General features: G+C 43.2%; 1 protein-coding gene across 2 annotated transcripts in view; it reads left to right on the forward strand.

Annotated features, from left to right (window-relative positions):
* Positions 1 to 13,122: 13,122 nt before the first annotated feature.
* dthd1 (death domain containing 1) overlaps positions 13,123 to 16,065 on the forward strand; it is a 34,769-nt gene continuing 31,826 nt past the window's right edge. For both annotated transcript variants that reach the window (XM_043693376.2, XM_087990399.1), the window contains exon 1: positions 13,123 to 13,480. In XM_043693376.2, coding sequence (XP_043549311.2) covers positions 13,189 to 13,480 — 292 coding nt within the window. In that variant the 5' untranslated portion in view covers positions 13,123 to 13,188. The remainder of the gene's footprint in view (positions 13,481 to 16,065) is intronic.

Genomic DNA, 16,065 nt, shown 5'->3' on the forward strand with positions numbered 1-16,065 from the left:
AAGACAGAGGGTGGTGGTGGAGGTTTGTTTTTCAGACTGGAGGCCTGTGACTGGTCAAGTGCCACAAGGATCGGTGCTGGGTCCACCAGTTTTTGTCATTTATATAAATGATTTGGATGTGAATATAGGAGGTATAGTTAGTAACTTTGCAGATGACACCAAAATTGGAGGTGTAATGGACAGCGAAGAAGGTAACCTCAGGTTATAACGGGATCTTGATCAGATGGGCCGATGGGCTGAGAAGTGGCAGATGGAGTTTAATTTAGATAAATACGAGGTGCTGCATTATCGGAAAGTGAATTTTAGCAGGACTTATACACACAATGGTAAGATCCTCAGGAGTGTTGCTGAACAAAGACACATTGAAGTGCAGGTTCATAGCTCCTTGAAATTGGAGTCGCAGGTAGATAGGATAGTGAAGAAGGCGTTTGGTAAGCTTTCCTTTATTGGTCAGAGTATTGAGTACAGGAGTTGGGAGGTCATATTGCAGCTGTACAGGACATTGGTTAGGCCACTGTTGGAATATTGCGTTCAATTATGGTCTCCGTCCTATTGGAAAGATGTTGTGAAACTTGAAAGGGTTCAGAAAAGATTTACAAGGATGTTGCCTGGGTTGGAGGATTTGAGCCAAAGGGAGAGGCTGAATAGGCTGGGGCTGTTTTCCCTGGAGTATCGGAGGCTGAGGGCTGTCTTTATAGAGGTTTACAAAATCATGAGGGGCATGGATAAGGTAAATAGGCAAAGTCTTTTCCCTGGGGTCGGGGAGTCCCGAACTAGAGGGCATAGGTTTAGGGTGAGAGGTGAAAGATATAAAAGAACGTATGGGCAACCTTTTCACACAGAGTGTGGTATGTGTTTGGAATGAGCTGCCATAGGAAATGGTGGAGGTTGGTATAATCGCAACATTTAAAAGGCATTTGGATGGATATATGAATAGAAAGGGTTTGAAGGGATATGGGCTGGGTGCTGGCTGGTGGGACTAGATTGGGTTGGGATATTTGGTCAGCATGGATGGGTTGGGCCGAAGCATCTGTTTCCATGCTGTACATCTCTATGAATCTATGAGTTACTCATCTCCTGGCTCTCCAAAGCCTGTCCCCCATCTACAAGGCAGAAGACAGGAGTACAATGGAATACTCCCCACATGCTTGGATGGGTGCAACCCCAACTACACTCAAAAGGTTGACACCATCCAGGACAAAGCAGCCACTTGATTGGCACCACATCTACAAGCATTCACTCTCTCTGCCACCAATGCTCAGTAGCCGCAGTGTGTACTGTCCATAAGATGCACTGCAGGAATTCACCAAAGACCCTTCGACAGCACCTTGAAACCCAAGACCAATTCCATCTTGAAGGGCAGCAGTACCTGGAATACCATCAACTGCAGGTTCCCCTTCAAGCTACTCATCATTATGACTTGAAAATATATCACCGTTCTCTCACTGTCAATTGTTCAAAATCTTGGAATTCCCTCCCTAATGGCATTGTGGGTGAGCCTAACACACATGGAATGTGCCGTTTCAAGAAAGCGGCTCACCACCATCTTCTCAAGAGCAACTAGGGACAGGCAATAGATGCTGGCCAGCTAACGATGTCTAGGACCCACACGTGAATAAAAAAAATGTCTAGGACCTATGAGTCGGTCAGATCTATGAAGGCTTCTTTTAAAAAATAGCTCATCATTTTGAAACAGAAAGAATGTGACTGAGGACCCATGTTGTTTAATGAAAAGATGTTTATACTTTTGAGCTTATGACAGGCAGTGTAAACACATCAATGCCATTAGCTTTGTTTTTAGTGCAGTTCAGAAAACATCAGGATTGAGTTCAGAAGCAAGGTGTAGTTTCTTTTACAGCAGGATCAGTTTAGGGGATCCAAGGTCAAGTATCTAGTTTGTCCAACTTTTAAACCAAGAGACTTTGGACACAAATTCGTGTCCTATTGGACTTGAGAGTGACGTGACTTGTATCAACACTCTCACAGAACTTCAGTCATCTCTTATTCTGCATGAGGTGCCATCTTTCTTTGTAGATTACACACCAATCCTGTAATAATTGTCCATAAATAAGCCGATTAGTAATGGAAATAAGGTTTGGAAAGCATGGAGATAAGGCCGTCACTGGTCAATTGTAAGATTCTGAAGGTGCCATTTAAAGCTTGAGGGGAACAATGCAAACCTTTTTCTCGACATTAAGATTCTGATTTATTTTCATTCTCACTGTATTTTCCCAACTTTCTTGCCATTGCTCACACACCAGGGACTGGGGAATTGTACCAAATGAGGAGTAACTGTAAGGATTGGGGTATTGTAAAACACACTGAGGGGTACATTGAGAAGAACATCAAGAAAAAATGTTTTTTGTAAATAATTTGTGCCTTACAGAAGAAAATACTTCACTCTATATTCATGCATGTGCTCCAATGCCTAACTATAATTATAATCTGTACAACCAACCCAAGCTGAATTGAAACATGAAAATGTAAAGTTTTTTTTCTGATCAAATGCCAAGTATATATACAGTAAATGAATATTTGGAACAAAACTACATTGTGGTTGAAGTTATAGCACAGTTTATCAAACACAATGGATTACAATGTTGTTTGCACTTTGTTTAGTCACGATATCTGCTTTCCACTGATCAATTTAATATGCAGACGCTTCCAACCTTTCTTCTCAACTATATATAATGTCAATGGGGGCTGTCGGGGCACAATGATAATTTTCCCTATCTCTGTGCCAGGAGGCCTGCGTTCAAGTCCCAGCTTGCTCCAGAGGTGTGTCATAACACATCTGAACAGGCTAACTAAAAATATCGAGGTAAAAACAATGACTGCAGATGCTGGAAACCAGATTCTGGAGTAGTGGTGCTGGAAGAGCACAGCAATTCAGGCAGCATCCGAGGACAGGCAAAATCGACGTTTCGGGCAAAAGCCCTTCATCAGGAATAAAGACAGAGAGCCTGAAGCGTGGAGAGATAAGCTAGAGGAGGGTGGGGGTGGGGAGAGAGTGGCATAGAGTACAATAGGTCAGTGGGGAAGGAGATGAAGGTGATAGGTCAGGGAGGAGAGGGTGGAGTTGATAGGTGGAAAAGGAGCTGGGCAGGTCGGACAAGTCCGGACAGGTCAGGGGATCGAGTTGCTGGAGGTTAGAAGCTAGGATGAGGTGGGGGAAGGGGAAATGAGGAAACTGTTGAAATCCACATTGATGCCCTGGGGTTGAAGTGTTCCGAGGCGGAAGATGAGGCGTTCTTCCTCCAGGCGTCTGGTGGTGAGGGAGCGGCGGTGGAGGAGGCCCAGCACCTCCATATCCTCGGCAGAGTGGGAGGGGGAGTTGAAATGTTGAGCCACTGGGCGATTTGGTTGATTGGTGCAGGTGTCTCGGAGATGTTCCCTAAAGCGCTCTGCTAGGAGGCGCCCAGTCTCCCCAATGTAGAGGAGACCGCATCGGGAGCAACGGATACAATAGATGATATTAGTGGATGTGCAGGTAAAACTTTGATGGATGTGGAAAGCTCCTTTGGGGCCTTGGATAGAGGTGAGGGAGGAGGTGTGGGCGCAGGTTTTACAGTTCCTGCGGTGGCAGGGGAAAGTGCCAGGATGGGAGGGTGGGTTGTAGGGGGCGTGGACCTGACCAGGTAGTCACGGAGGGAACGGTCTTTGCGGAAGGCGGAGAGGGGTGGGGAGGGAAATATATCCCTGGTGGTGGGGTCTGTTTGGAGGTGGCGGAAATGTCGGCGGATGATTTGGTTTATGCGAAGGTTGGTAGGGTGGAAGGTGAGCACCAGGGGCGTTCTGTCCTTGTTGCGGTTGGAGGGGTTGGGTCTGAGGGCGGAGGTGCGGGATGTGGATGAGATGCGTTGGAGGGCATCTTTAACCACGTGGGAAGGGAAATTGCGGTCTCTAAAGAAGGAGGCCATCTGGTGTGTTCTGTGGTGGAACTAGTCCTCCTGGGAGCAGATACGGCGGAGGCGGAGGAATTGGGAATACGGGATGGCATTTTGCCATCTGGTGTGTTCTATGGTGGAACCGCCACCTCGTGCTCCCGCGAGGAGGTTGAGCAATTCATCAACTTCACCAACACATTCCACCCTGACCTTAAATTTACCTGGACCATCTCTGACACCTCCCTCCCCTTCCTGGACCTCTCCATCTCCATCAGTGACGACCGACTTGACACTGACATCTTCTACAAACCCACCGACTCCCACAACTACCTGGATTACACCTCTTCCCACCCTACCTCTTGCAAAAATGCCATCCCGTATTCCCAATTCCTCCGCCTCCGCCGTATCTGCTCCCAGGAGGAGCGGTTCCACCATAGAACACACCAGATGGCCTCCTTCTTTAGAGACCGCAATTTCCCTTCCCACGTGGTTAAAGATGCCCTCCAACGCATCTCATCCACATCCTGCACCTCCGCCCTCAGACCCAACCCCTCCAACCGCAACAAGGACAGAACGCACCTGGTGCTCACCTTCCACCCTACCAACCTTCGCATAAACCAAATCATCCGCCGACATTTCCGCCACCTCCAAACAGACCCCACCACCAGGGATATATTTCCCTCCCCACCCCTCTCCGCCTTCCGCAAAGACCGTTCCCTCCGTGACTACCTGGTCAGGTCCACGCCCCCCTACAACCCACCCTCCCATCCTGGCACTTTCCCCTGCCACCGCAGGAACTGTAAAACCTGCGCCCACACCTCCTCCCTCACCTCTATCCAAGGCCCCAAAGGAGCTTTCCACATCCATCAAAGTTTTACCTGCACATCCACTAATATCATCTATTGTATCCGTTGCTCCCGATGCGGTCTCCTCTACATTGGGGAGACTGGGCGCCTCCTAGCAGAGCGCTTTAGGGAACATCTCCGAGACACCCGCACCAATCAACCAAATCGCCCAGTGGCTCAACATTTCAACTCCCCCTCCCACTCTGCCGAGGATATGGAGGTGCTGGGCCTCCTCCACCGCCGCTCCCTCACCACCAGACGCCTGGAGGAAGAACGCCTCATCTTCCGCCTCGGAACACTTCAACCCCAGGGCATCAATGTGGATTTCAACAGTTTCCTCATTTCCCCTTCCCCCACCTCATCCTAGCTTCTAACCTCCAGCAATTCGATCCCCTGACCTGACCGGACTTGTCCGACCTGCCCAGCTCCTTTTCCACCTATCCACTCCACCCTCTCCTCCCTGACCTATCACCTTCATCTCCTTCCCCACTGACCTATTGTACTCTATGCCACTCTCTCCCCACCCCCACCCTCCTCTAGCTTATCTCTCCATGCTTCAGGCTCTCTGCCTTTATTCCTGATGAAGGGCTTTTGCCCGAAACGTCGATTTTGCCTGTCCTCGGATGCTGCCTGAATTGCTGTGCTCTTCCAGCACCACTACTCCAGTAACTAAAAATATCACCAGTCTGTGAGCTAGTGTTTGTTAAAATAGAGTGGCACAATTCATCTTAAATGATACCCCCAGCTTCTCAGTTTCCGTACACTGCCTTGACCTGAAAAGGAAGAGAATGACAAGATTTAAGTAAACAGAGAGAGATAAATGGATGCTGGAAGCCACTGGGTTTAGTCAAGTGTTATGAGTGAGGGTGAGATTTCAGTGTGAAGTGATGATGAGGAGGAATAACTAACCTGGGGTGAATAAAAAATAACTTAATACAACTATTTTCTTTATAAATGTCAAAATGTTCAAAGTGAAGATTAGGAGCCAAAAATAAAGTTTATGAGCTGAACTGAACCTGTCCTTAAACTTTACCACTAACCACATGTTGAAATGACCCATCCCCATTACATAGAATTGCATTGAACTTATTGTATTGGTCAATGCCATCTGGCTCAACTGATTAGTAGCAGTATTTCTGATCAACAGGAACATTGATGCATGTTAATACTTCTAAACATATTAATGTATTCATCTAGTGTTTTCTTCCTCATCTATTTGTCTAGCTTCCCCTTAAACTGACTTCAACCACTCTATGTGGTGACAAGATCCATGTTCTAATGAATTAATCTTGATGAGGTTAATTTGGGACTGTGTTATATTTATGGCCCATAGATTTGCACTGCCTGTGCATATAAACATCTTCTATATCCTCATCCTAGCAAACCCCTTCATAATTTTAAAGACTTAAATTAGATCACCTTTCAGCTTTCTCTTTATTAGAGCAAATAATCCAGACCGAATCAATTTTCTTTTGACAGCAGTAATTTTTTAAGTTTTGCTATTTATATAAATCTTTATTTTCTTCAGTGCCTTTATATTGAAATATGGAGATATGTCTTGAAACTTAAAATATGTTAAATCAAGGTTATACATGAGATTAATATAATTTTCTTGTTTTGTGATTCTATTCATATGGAAATGAACCACAGTGGTTTGAAAATCAGAATGGCAGAGAATTATTTAACAGTAATAGATTGGAATGGGACCTAGGAGTCCTTGTCCAGCAGTCACTGAAAACAAGATATATTGGCCTTTATTTTGCCTTTGACATAACCATTTTGTGGGTTTATTAATAAACTCATAGATTTTTACAGCACAAAAAATGGCTCTTTTAGCCATCATATCCATATTTGTTGTTAAGCACCTATCTACTTTATTCCAATTTTCCAGTATTTGACCAGTAGCATTGTGTGCTGGGACACTTGAGGTAATCATCTAAGTACCCCTAAATGTTGTGATGGTTCTTTCCCCTCCCATCCTTTCAGGCACTGACTTCCAGATACCTACAATCCTCTTCCTTAAATCCCCCTCCAAACCTCCTACCTTAAATCTGCGTCCCCTCCTTATTGAGTCCTCTGCCTAGTGAAAAGTCTTATTTATCCAAGCCCTCAGTATTCTCTACTCTGAATAAACATCCTCAGTCTATTTTGTCTGTCTTCATAGTTGAAATGCTCAAGATTAGAAAATATTCTGGTGAATATCCTCTGCACTTTTCTGGTGCAATCTTCCTATGGTGTGGTGACCAGAATTGCAACAGTACTCCAGTTGTGACCCACCTAATGTCTTATGCACCTCCATCATAACATCTTTGCTCCTTATTCAATGCCTCAACTAATAAAGGTAAGTTCCCTCAAAGCTTTTTCACTATCTTATCAATCTGTCTTTCTACCTTCAAGGTCACTCTGGCCCTCTGCACTTCCTCTGGTCTTGCACTCATTGTGAACCCTAACTCTAATCCTTGTTGGTCTTCCAAAAATGCATTACCTCACACTCTCCAGGATATGTTCCACTTGCCACAGTTCAGCCTATCTATATCATCCTGTAGTCTAAGGCTTTCTTCTTCACTGTTTACCACACCACCAATTTCATGTCATCTGCAGGCAGATTGGTCAAACTTCCCATATTTGTGTCTTGATCACTAATATACACAAACAGCAAGCGACCAAGCACCAAATCGTGTGGTACCTCACTGGACCCAGGCTTCCAGTGACAAGTACACCCTTCAACAATCAGCCTCCACTTCCTGCCACTAAGCCAATTTTAGATTCAATTTTCATGGGCTCTTACCTTCTTGACCAGTTTCCATGTGAGGTCAATGATGATATCCATTATACTAGCCTCATCCACAGATCTAGTCAGGTCCTTGGAATATTCAATCAAATCTTTTAGATGTGATCTCCCTCAACAAAGCCTTACTGACTTTCCTTGATTAATCCTTGTCTCTTCAAGTGGAGATTAATTTTGTCCCTCAGACTTTTTTCCAATAGCTTTCCTTCCACTAATGTTAGATTCGCTGACCTATCGTTGACAGGTTTATTCCTTAAATAATAGCGCCACTGTTTGTTATAACCATCTTTAGTGCTAATTGTAGTTTACATTTTGTAACATGCAAACATTAAGAAATTGTGATTCCAAATCTCAAGTCCAAGTTGAGGTGAGCAGCAATAGTATTTCGGAAACACCACTTGTTGTCTTTTATCTGTTTGAGTAAACAGCTTTAACAGTTATGGTCATGTTTTCACTTTGTGGTCAGTGTGCTATTCATTCTATCAATTTCTCTGGACTGCAGAAGATCTGATGTTCAGGGACTCAGAGGATTTGGGGAGCAGGCAGGAAGATTGAAACTCAAGGTCATCCATGATCATATAAAGTGATGGAGCAGGCTTGCTGGCCTTATCCCTGCTCATATTTCTTGTTTCTTTGTCAGTATCCTTCTCACTGTTGACTCCAGAGGCCCAATATCCACCTGGGGCTCAGCACTGGCCTGGCTTCAAGGCAGTTTCTGACTGACAGTGGCCTTGGCTGTCACAGTCATTGTCAACTCTCTGTGTATGTTGGTGATGTGGTCTCACCAGGTTGTGATCGTGAATGTACTTAGAAGATCGTTTCCACTGACATGACAGTACCTGTGCTGCTAGAGGGTGTGGAGGAATAATGTGAAGCCACAGACTCCTCAGAGCTAGATGACTGTCTCCCAGTCTTCTGATGCCTTCTGGCCTTGGGTTCAACCTGACCTGCATGAAAGAACATAAACATGTAAACACCAGTGCATCTGTGCTTCAGTGATACTGCTCTCTTTCCTTAATCTCTGGGTTTAAGTTCAAGCACATGACTTGAACAGAAAAAAAGGTTGAAATTAGTGCGTGACTGATAAAATGCTACACTGCCAGACTTACAGTCTTTTGGATGATATTTTAACTGAAGGCCACTGCTTGACTTTATGATGGTTATATGCATGGTCTAAGCCACTATTTCAAGGACAGCTAACCCTGACCTCCTGCTCAATATGTATCTTGCAGTTTACATCACAATGAAAGGTAATCCATATTGCTGTTTATGGGAGATTGCTGTCCTTCATTGAGCTGCCGGGTTTCTTACATTACACCAGTGACACCAGTTCTAAAGCACTGGCTGTGAAGTGCCTTGAGTACAGTGGTTGCAAATATCATGACAGGCAAATAAATATTTTTACAAGTGTTACCCCAGTTTCAGGGAGGGGAGGGGAAAGAAAACAGGGAACTATAGTCTTGTTAGCCTGACATCAGTAGTAGGCACAATATGAGATTCTTAAGTAAAGGATATGATTACTGGACATTTTAAAAATAATGTCTGTGTAACTAACCACCTAGCCATTTAATTAGACAGCCAACATGATGGATCTTTATGAGGATATCGCTAGCAGAACGGATAAGGAAGTCTCAGTGGCATAATTGGATTTTCAGAAGGCTTTGATAAAGTCTAACAAAGGATGTTACTCAACAAAATTAAACCACAGGAATTGGGAGTAATATACGATCATGAGTTGAGGATTGGTTAACTGGAAGAAATCAGAAAGTTGGAAAAAATGGATCATTCTCAGATTGGCAGGCATTAGCAGCTGGGTACGTCAAAGATCATTCCATGGTATCCAGCTTCTCACAATCCCTTTCAATGATTTGGATGTGGGGGCCAACTGTTATATTTCCAGGTTTGAGGATGACTCAAAACCTGGTAGGAATTGAAGTTATGAAGGGCATACAATGAATCTTCAGGGATTTTATATTGAATAAGTGGGCAAGAGTTTGGCAGATAAAATATAATGTGGATAAGTATGAGGTTATTCACTAGGGTAGGAGGAATCAAGGTGCAAAGTATGTCTTATATCTTCAATTGTCAGAGATTGGAAAGTGTTTACATCCAAAAGGATCTTGACAGCCTTGTTTGTAAGTCATTAAAGGTAGCATTCAAGTGCTGTATGTAATTCAGAAGTCAAATTCCAGATTAGTCTTTATCACAAAAAGATTTGTGAACACAAACAATTGTACTGAGCACTGATGAGATTGCACTTTGGCTATTTATTTTGCAGTTTCAGTCCTCTTTCATAAGGAGGGATATGCTTGCTGTAGAGAGAGTGCGGAGTAGGTTTGCCAGATGATTCCTAGCATGGTGGTGCTGTCCTATGAGGAGAAACTGTGGAGTGTATTCTCTGGATTTCAGAAGAAGGACATTGGTTAGGCCACTGTTGGAATATTGCGTGCAATTCTGGTCTCCTTCCTATCGGAAAGATGTTGTGAAACTTGAAAGGGTTCAGAAAAGATTTACAAGGATGTTGCCAGGGTTGGAGGTTCTGAGCTACAGGGAGAGGCTGAACAGGCTGGGGCCGTTTTCCCTGGACCGTCGGAGGCTGAGGGGAGACCTTATAGAGGTTTACAATATTATGAGGGGTATGGATAGGATAAATAGACAAAGTCTTTTTCCTGAAGTTGGGGAGTCCAGAACTAGAGGGCATAGGTTTAAGGTGAGAGGGGAAATACATAAAAGAGATCTAAGGGGCAACATTTTCACGCAGATGGTGGTACGTGTATGGAATGAGCTGCCAGAGAATGTGGTGGAGGCTGGTACATTTGCAACACTTAAGAGGCATTTGGATGGGTATATGAATAGGAAGGGTTTGGAGGGATATGGGACGGGTGCTGGCAGGTGGGACGAGATTGGGTTGGGATATCTGGTCGGCATGGACGGGTTGAACCGAAGGGTCTGTTTCCGTGCTGTACATCTCTGTGACTCTATAACTCTATAATGAGAGACAATTGCATAGAAACTTTTAAAAATGCTTAAAGGGACAGGTAAATGCCTCCCCTGGTAAATTTGTTTCCCCTGGCTGTGGAGTCTAGAACAAAGGGACACAGAATGACAATAAAAGACATTTAGGATTGAGTTTAGGAGAAACTTCTCTCAAAGATGGTGAGTATTTAGAACTTTGTGCCCCAATGGGCCATGGAAACTCAGTCATAAATCAGGTTCAAGGCAGACATTGATAAGTTTCTAATTACTGATGACATTAAAGGATTACAGAGGAGGATGTGCTGGATGTCTTGAAATTCATACAAGTGGATAAATCCCCAGGATCTGATTAGGTGTACTCTAGAACTCTGTGGGAAGCTAGGGAAGTGATTGTTGGGCCTCTAACTGAAATATTTGTATCATTGATAGTCACAGGTATGGTGCTGGAAGACTGCAGGTTGGCAAACGTGGTGCCACTCTTTAAGAAAGGTGGTAAGGACAAGCCAGGGAACTATAGACCAGTGAGCCTGACCTCGGTGGTGGGCAATTTGTTGGAGGGAATCCTGAGGGAAAGGATGTACATGTATTTGGAAAGGCAAGGACTGATTAGGGATAGTCAACCTGGCTTTGTGCATGGGAATGCATATCCCACAAACTTGATTGATTTTTTTGAAGAAGTAACAAAGAGGATTGATGAGGGTAGAGTGTAGATGTGATCTACATGGAATTCAGTAAGGCGTTCGACAAGGTTCCCCACGGGAGACTGATTAGCAAGGATAGATCTCACGGAATACAGGGAGAACTAGCTAATTGGATATAGAACTGGTTCAAAGGTAGAAGACAGAGGGTGGTGGTGGAGGGTTGTTTTTCAGACTGGAGGCCTGTGACCAGTGGAGTCCCACAAGGATCGGTGCTGGGTCCATTACGTTTCTTCATTTATATAAATGATTTGGATGTCAGCACAAGAGGTACAGTTAGTAAGTTTGCAGATGACACCAAAATTGGAGGTGTAGTGGACAATGAAGAAGGTTAGCTCAGAATACAATGGGCTCTTGACCAGATGGGCCAATGGGTTGAGAAGTGGCAGATGGAATTTAATTCAGATAATTGCAAGGTGCTGTATTTTGGGAAAGCAAATCTTGTCAGGACTTATACGCTTAATGGTAAGGTCCTCAGGAGTGTTGCTGAACAAAGGCACATTGGAGTGCAGGTTCATAGCTCCTTGCAGGTAGATAGGAAAGTGAAGAAGGCATTTGGTATGCTTTCCTTTATTGATCAGAGTATTGAGTTGGGACAGGAGTTGGGAGGTCATGTTACGGCTGTACAGGACATTAGTTAGGCCACTGTTGGAATATTGTATGTAATTCTGGTCTTCTTCCTGTCAGAAAGATGTTGTGAAATTTGAATGGGTTTAGAAAAGATTTACAAGGATGTTGCCAGGGTTGGAGGATTTGAGTATATGGAGATGCTGAACAGACTGGGGCTGTTTTCCCTGGAGTGTTGGAGGCTGAGGGGTGACCTTATAGAGGTTTACAAAATCATGAGGGGCATGGATAGGGTAAATAGACAAAGTCTTTTCCCTGGGGTCAGGGAGTCCTGAACTAGAGGGCATACATTTAGGGTGAGAGGGGAAAGATATAAAAGAGACCTAAAGGACAACGTTTTCCTGCAGAGGGTGGTACGCGTATGGAATTAGCTGCCAGAGGAAGTGGGGGAGGCTGGTACAATTGCAACATTTAAAAGGCATTTGGATGGGTACATGAATAGGAAGGGTTTGGAGGGATATGGGTCGGGAGCTGGCAGGCGGGACTAGATTGGTTTGGAATATCTGGTCAGCATTCACGGGTTGGACCGAAGGGTCTGTTTCATCTCTACATCTCTCTGACTCCATGACTCTATTTGGAGATAGATAAGAATACAGATGATCCACTATGGTATGAAATGGCAGAGCAGACTCGAAGGCTAATTGAATCTCTGCCTGTTCCTATCTTTTATGGTCCTCACAGTAAGCAGTTTGGTTGGAAGAGACATCCTTCTTCTTCATGATCTCTTCCTGTTGGACAATGTTGCAAGCAAAAAGGGCCAGAGAAACATCAGCTTGACTTGCCATCTTCAGAATTGTCTTACATTTCCCCGCAGCGAAAGGATCTATGATACAAATTGTCTTTATGTTAGAAATGTTCAATACACATTGTCCCAATGAAGCAAGTTTCCAATTAGCAACATGACTAATAATCACCCATTTAATGATAACTAAGGCCTATAATCAATGTCACCTCTTAATTACAGCCATGTTATTGTTTATGTTACTCATTGTGTGTTAACTAGACCTGACACTCAAGCTCAGTGTTATATTTATATAGGAATACTAACCCTTTCTTTCTCTGAAATAAGAAAGTATCACTTTTCAGCTAAGCTGGTTTAATCTATGGAACATTCAAAGTCCAGTATCAAAGCAAGGGGCAAACCTTAAAGTGTCCCACCTCCTAGTCGCCTTGGTTACACTTATCTGCAGGGAGTGGAGCACAACAGTCAACAGCAAGGAGGAGAAACATTTAAAGGAACTTTGGTTAAAGAATATCACACTTCCTTAATAATTTCTCCAAATTATAGTAGCTTCAAGTTTTTGAGAGGTCCTGTTTTAGAAGACAGCAGAAATTCTCAGATCTTCAGGTTCAATCAGCTGTGAGGAATGGAAGAGGCGAAGTTTAAAAATGTGTCCCAGCCAGGCAACATTTTCAATATCATTGGAGCAATTCAGCAAAAAAACCATGACCTTAAGTCTTTGCTTCCAGAAAAGGGAAAGCTTCATGAGAATGATGAAGAGAGCATCAAACAGAATCTCGACACAGTTTTGTTCCTAAACCAACAAGTGAACACTGAATTGCTGGAAAAGATCAAAAGTGCGAAACAGATACTTCAAGCGACAACTGAAATAATCTCTGCTCTATGTGAACCATATCGATTAAGTGTGGGCCACAGAGGTAAGAACAACTGTTAAATACAGCATGTTTGTAACACCAAATAGAACAATGCAATGACTTAATCTTTGTTTACAAAAGGGGATGTCACACTACAGAATAATGTACACTTCTACACTTACTGAAAATGATCTTGTTGAAATCTACACATTCAGAATTCAGATGATTTTCCTACAATTTTGTACCTCTCATCTTGAATAGTCACCACCTTGATGTGAGCCAAGATTAGAGTGGTGCTGGAAAAGCATACCAGGTCAGGAATGATGAAGGGGTCCTGCCAGAAACGTTGATTTTCCTGCTTCTCTGATGCTGCCTGACCTGCTGTGCTTTTCCAGCACCACTCTAATTTTGACTCTAATCTCCAACATCTGCAGTACTTACTACCACCTTGATGTGAGGCAATTATCCTGTTTTACTGCTAGTAGATTTTTTTCAGGGATGCTTCTACTCTGGGATTCACAATTGGCTGCCTAACATGACTGCTCCTTCATTATCTCACATTAATCACTCAATTGTAAAAGTAAAAGTAATCACTGAATTTTCTGGACCATTCACACAGCTTGGATGTATTCCCTTCTGTGATCTTTAGGTGATCTCTTTAAATCTCCCTATCATCTCTATATTTGATTAATCTTGCATTAGCACAGATCATGAAGAGGAAAGGAGGGACATGTATATCCAGAGTTCTACTACTTGAAGTTTTTATTTGCATTTGTATCTATGTTACATGTGCAAGTATTTCTCATAATGGGGAGACAAATTGACAAAGGAACCAGTTTGACTTTAGTTGGTTGTCACATTTTTCCAGGTGCCATTTCCAATTTTTTTCTTTTGAACAATGAGGCTTGGCACTGCAGGGTATCTAATGTTGTCAAGTTGATTAAAGTCCAAAAAGTGGTGGGGAACTCCCCAGTTCCCTGGAGTGGAAAATAGTTTTAGAATAGCTGGTTATACATGAGCATACCTTGGTAGGGTCAGGGAAAGCAAGCCTTAGCTTCCACCAACTAATGTCTATGTTCTGTGAAATTAAGTGAATGAATGGTCAGGACGTTTGAATTTTACACATATAAATTTAGTTTTGGAGCCTCTTGATTATGGCAAAATCTAATCCTATATACAATTTAATGATAGGACTTCAGCCAATTACCATACTTTTGTTTAGGCAGCACAGAACAAAATGCAATATGAAAATAAATCTTGACTTAATCTGTGTTGGTGTGATTGTAAAGGAGGGAAATGTGGCAGGCAGAAAGCTGTCAGAACAGCAAAGTGATCAGTAATCAAGTGATCAGTAATCAATTTTTGTGATGTTGGTTGAAAGATGGATCTTCGCCAGCACACCGAGAGAATCCTTCTGTGAATAGTCCCATAAAATATACATGGTCAAGAATGTGGTGCTGGAAAATCACAGCCGATCAGGCAGCATCCGAGGAGCTGTAGAATCCATGTTCTAAGCATAAGCTCACCTCATTCCTAATGAATAGTTAATGTTCAAAACATTGATTCTCCTGCTCCCTGGATGCTGCCTGACTGGCTGTGCTTTTCCAGCACCACATCCTCAACTCTGTTGTCCAGCATCTGCAGTCCTCACTTTCTCCCATAGAATATACATGGTCACCTGAGAGGGCAGCTAGAGCTTTGATTTCATATCTCATGTGAAAGGCATCATCTCTAACCATGCAGTGCTTCCTGACTACTGCTTCGATGTATCATCCAATATCTGCATGGAAGACCTGCAAGGGCTTGTGCCTACAACCTTCTCACTCAGATGTGTGTATGCTTGTATTGAGTCAGGCTGACACATATATACCATCTCACAATGTAAAAGACAATGGAGATATTTTATAGGGCCTGCCAGAATGGGAGATATGGCAGGAGGGGTGGAATTTAATTAGATAGGACTTGAAATGTTGCATTCCCAATAGCAAGTTCACAATTAAAGATTAACTTGGCAGCATGTCTGTGGTGGCATAGACAGAGTTGTCAGGAAGAGACTTTTGTCTTGACCAAAGAACATAGATCAAAAGTAAGGGGCAGGAAATTTAAATGGGATGCGGGGAAAGTATTTTTTTCACCCAGAGGGTGGTGAGAATCTGGAATTCCTATAAGGATGGTAAAAGCAGAAACCCAGATATCTTTCAAGAACAATTTAGATGTGCATTTGCAGGGTTACGAGGCCGAGTACTGGAAAATGGGATTAGAATAGCTAGGCAGATGCTTTTGACATAATGAGCTGTAGATTTCACTGACTTTATGACTAAAAAGTCAAAGCTTGAGTATTACATTGTGAGGTTAACAGATCATACAGCTGCAGTTTCACTTTTGACTGAAATCGACTCACAAATTTCTCTAAACTACCTTGAGGAAAATGCTAGCCGTTGTGCTGTTGCACCAGTTCTCTTATTCTATTAGAAGCTGCTGTCATTCTCAAAGTGTTCTGATTTCTCCTGTTCTTCTTCCTAATTATAAGGACCAGGAATGTGCCCACTGATAAGAACATCACAGCTGCTTAATGCAGAAAGTGTATGAGGCTGTGGTGGCAGTGGTACAAAATATATTGCGTGCTGTAGATCTGATTGCACTTCATA

Source organism: Chiloscyllium plagiosum, unplaced genomic scaffold, assembly GCF_037043375.1.
Source record: "Chiloscyllium plagiosum isolate Xiang-an unplaced genomic scaffold, Cpla_swu_hap1 HiC_scaffold_1, whole genome shotgun sequence".
Classification (NCBI taxonomy): domain Eukaryota; kingdom Metazoa; phylum Chordata; class Chondrichthyes; order Orectolobiformes; family Hemiscylliidae; genus Chiloscyllium; species Chiloscyllium plagiosum.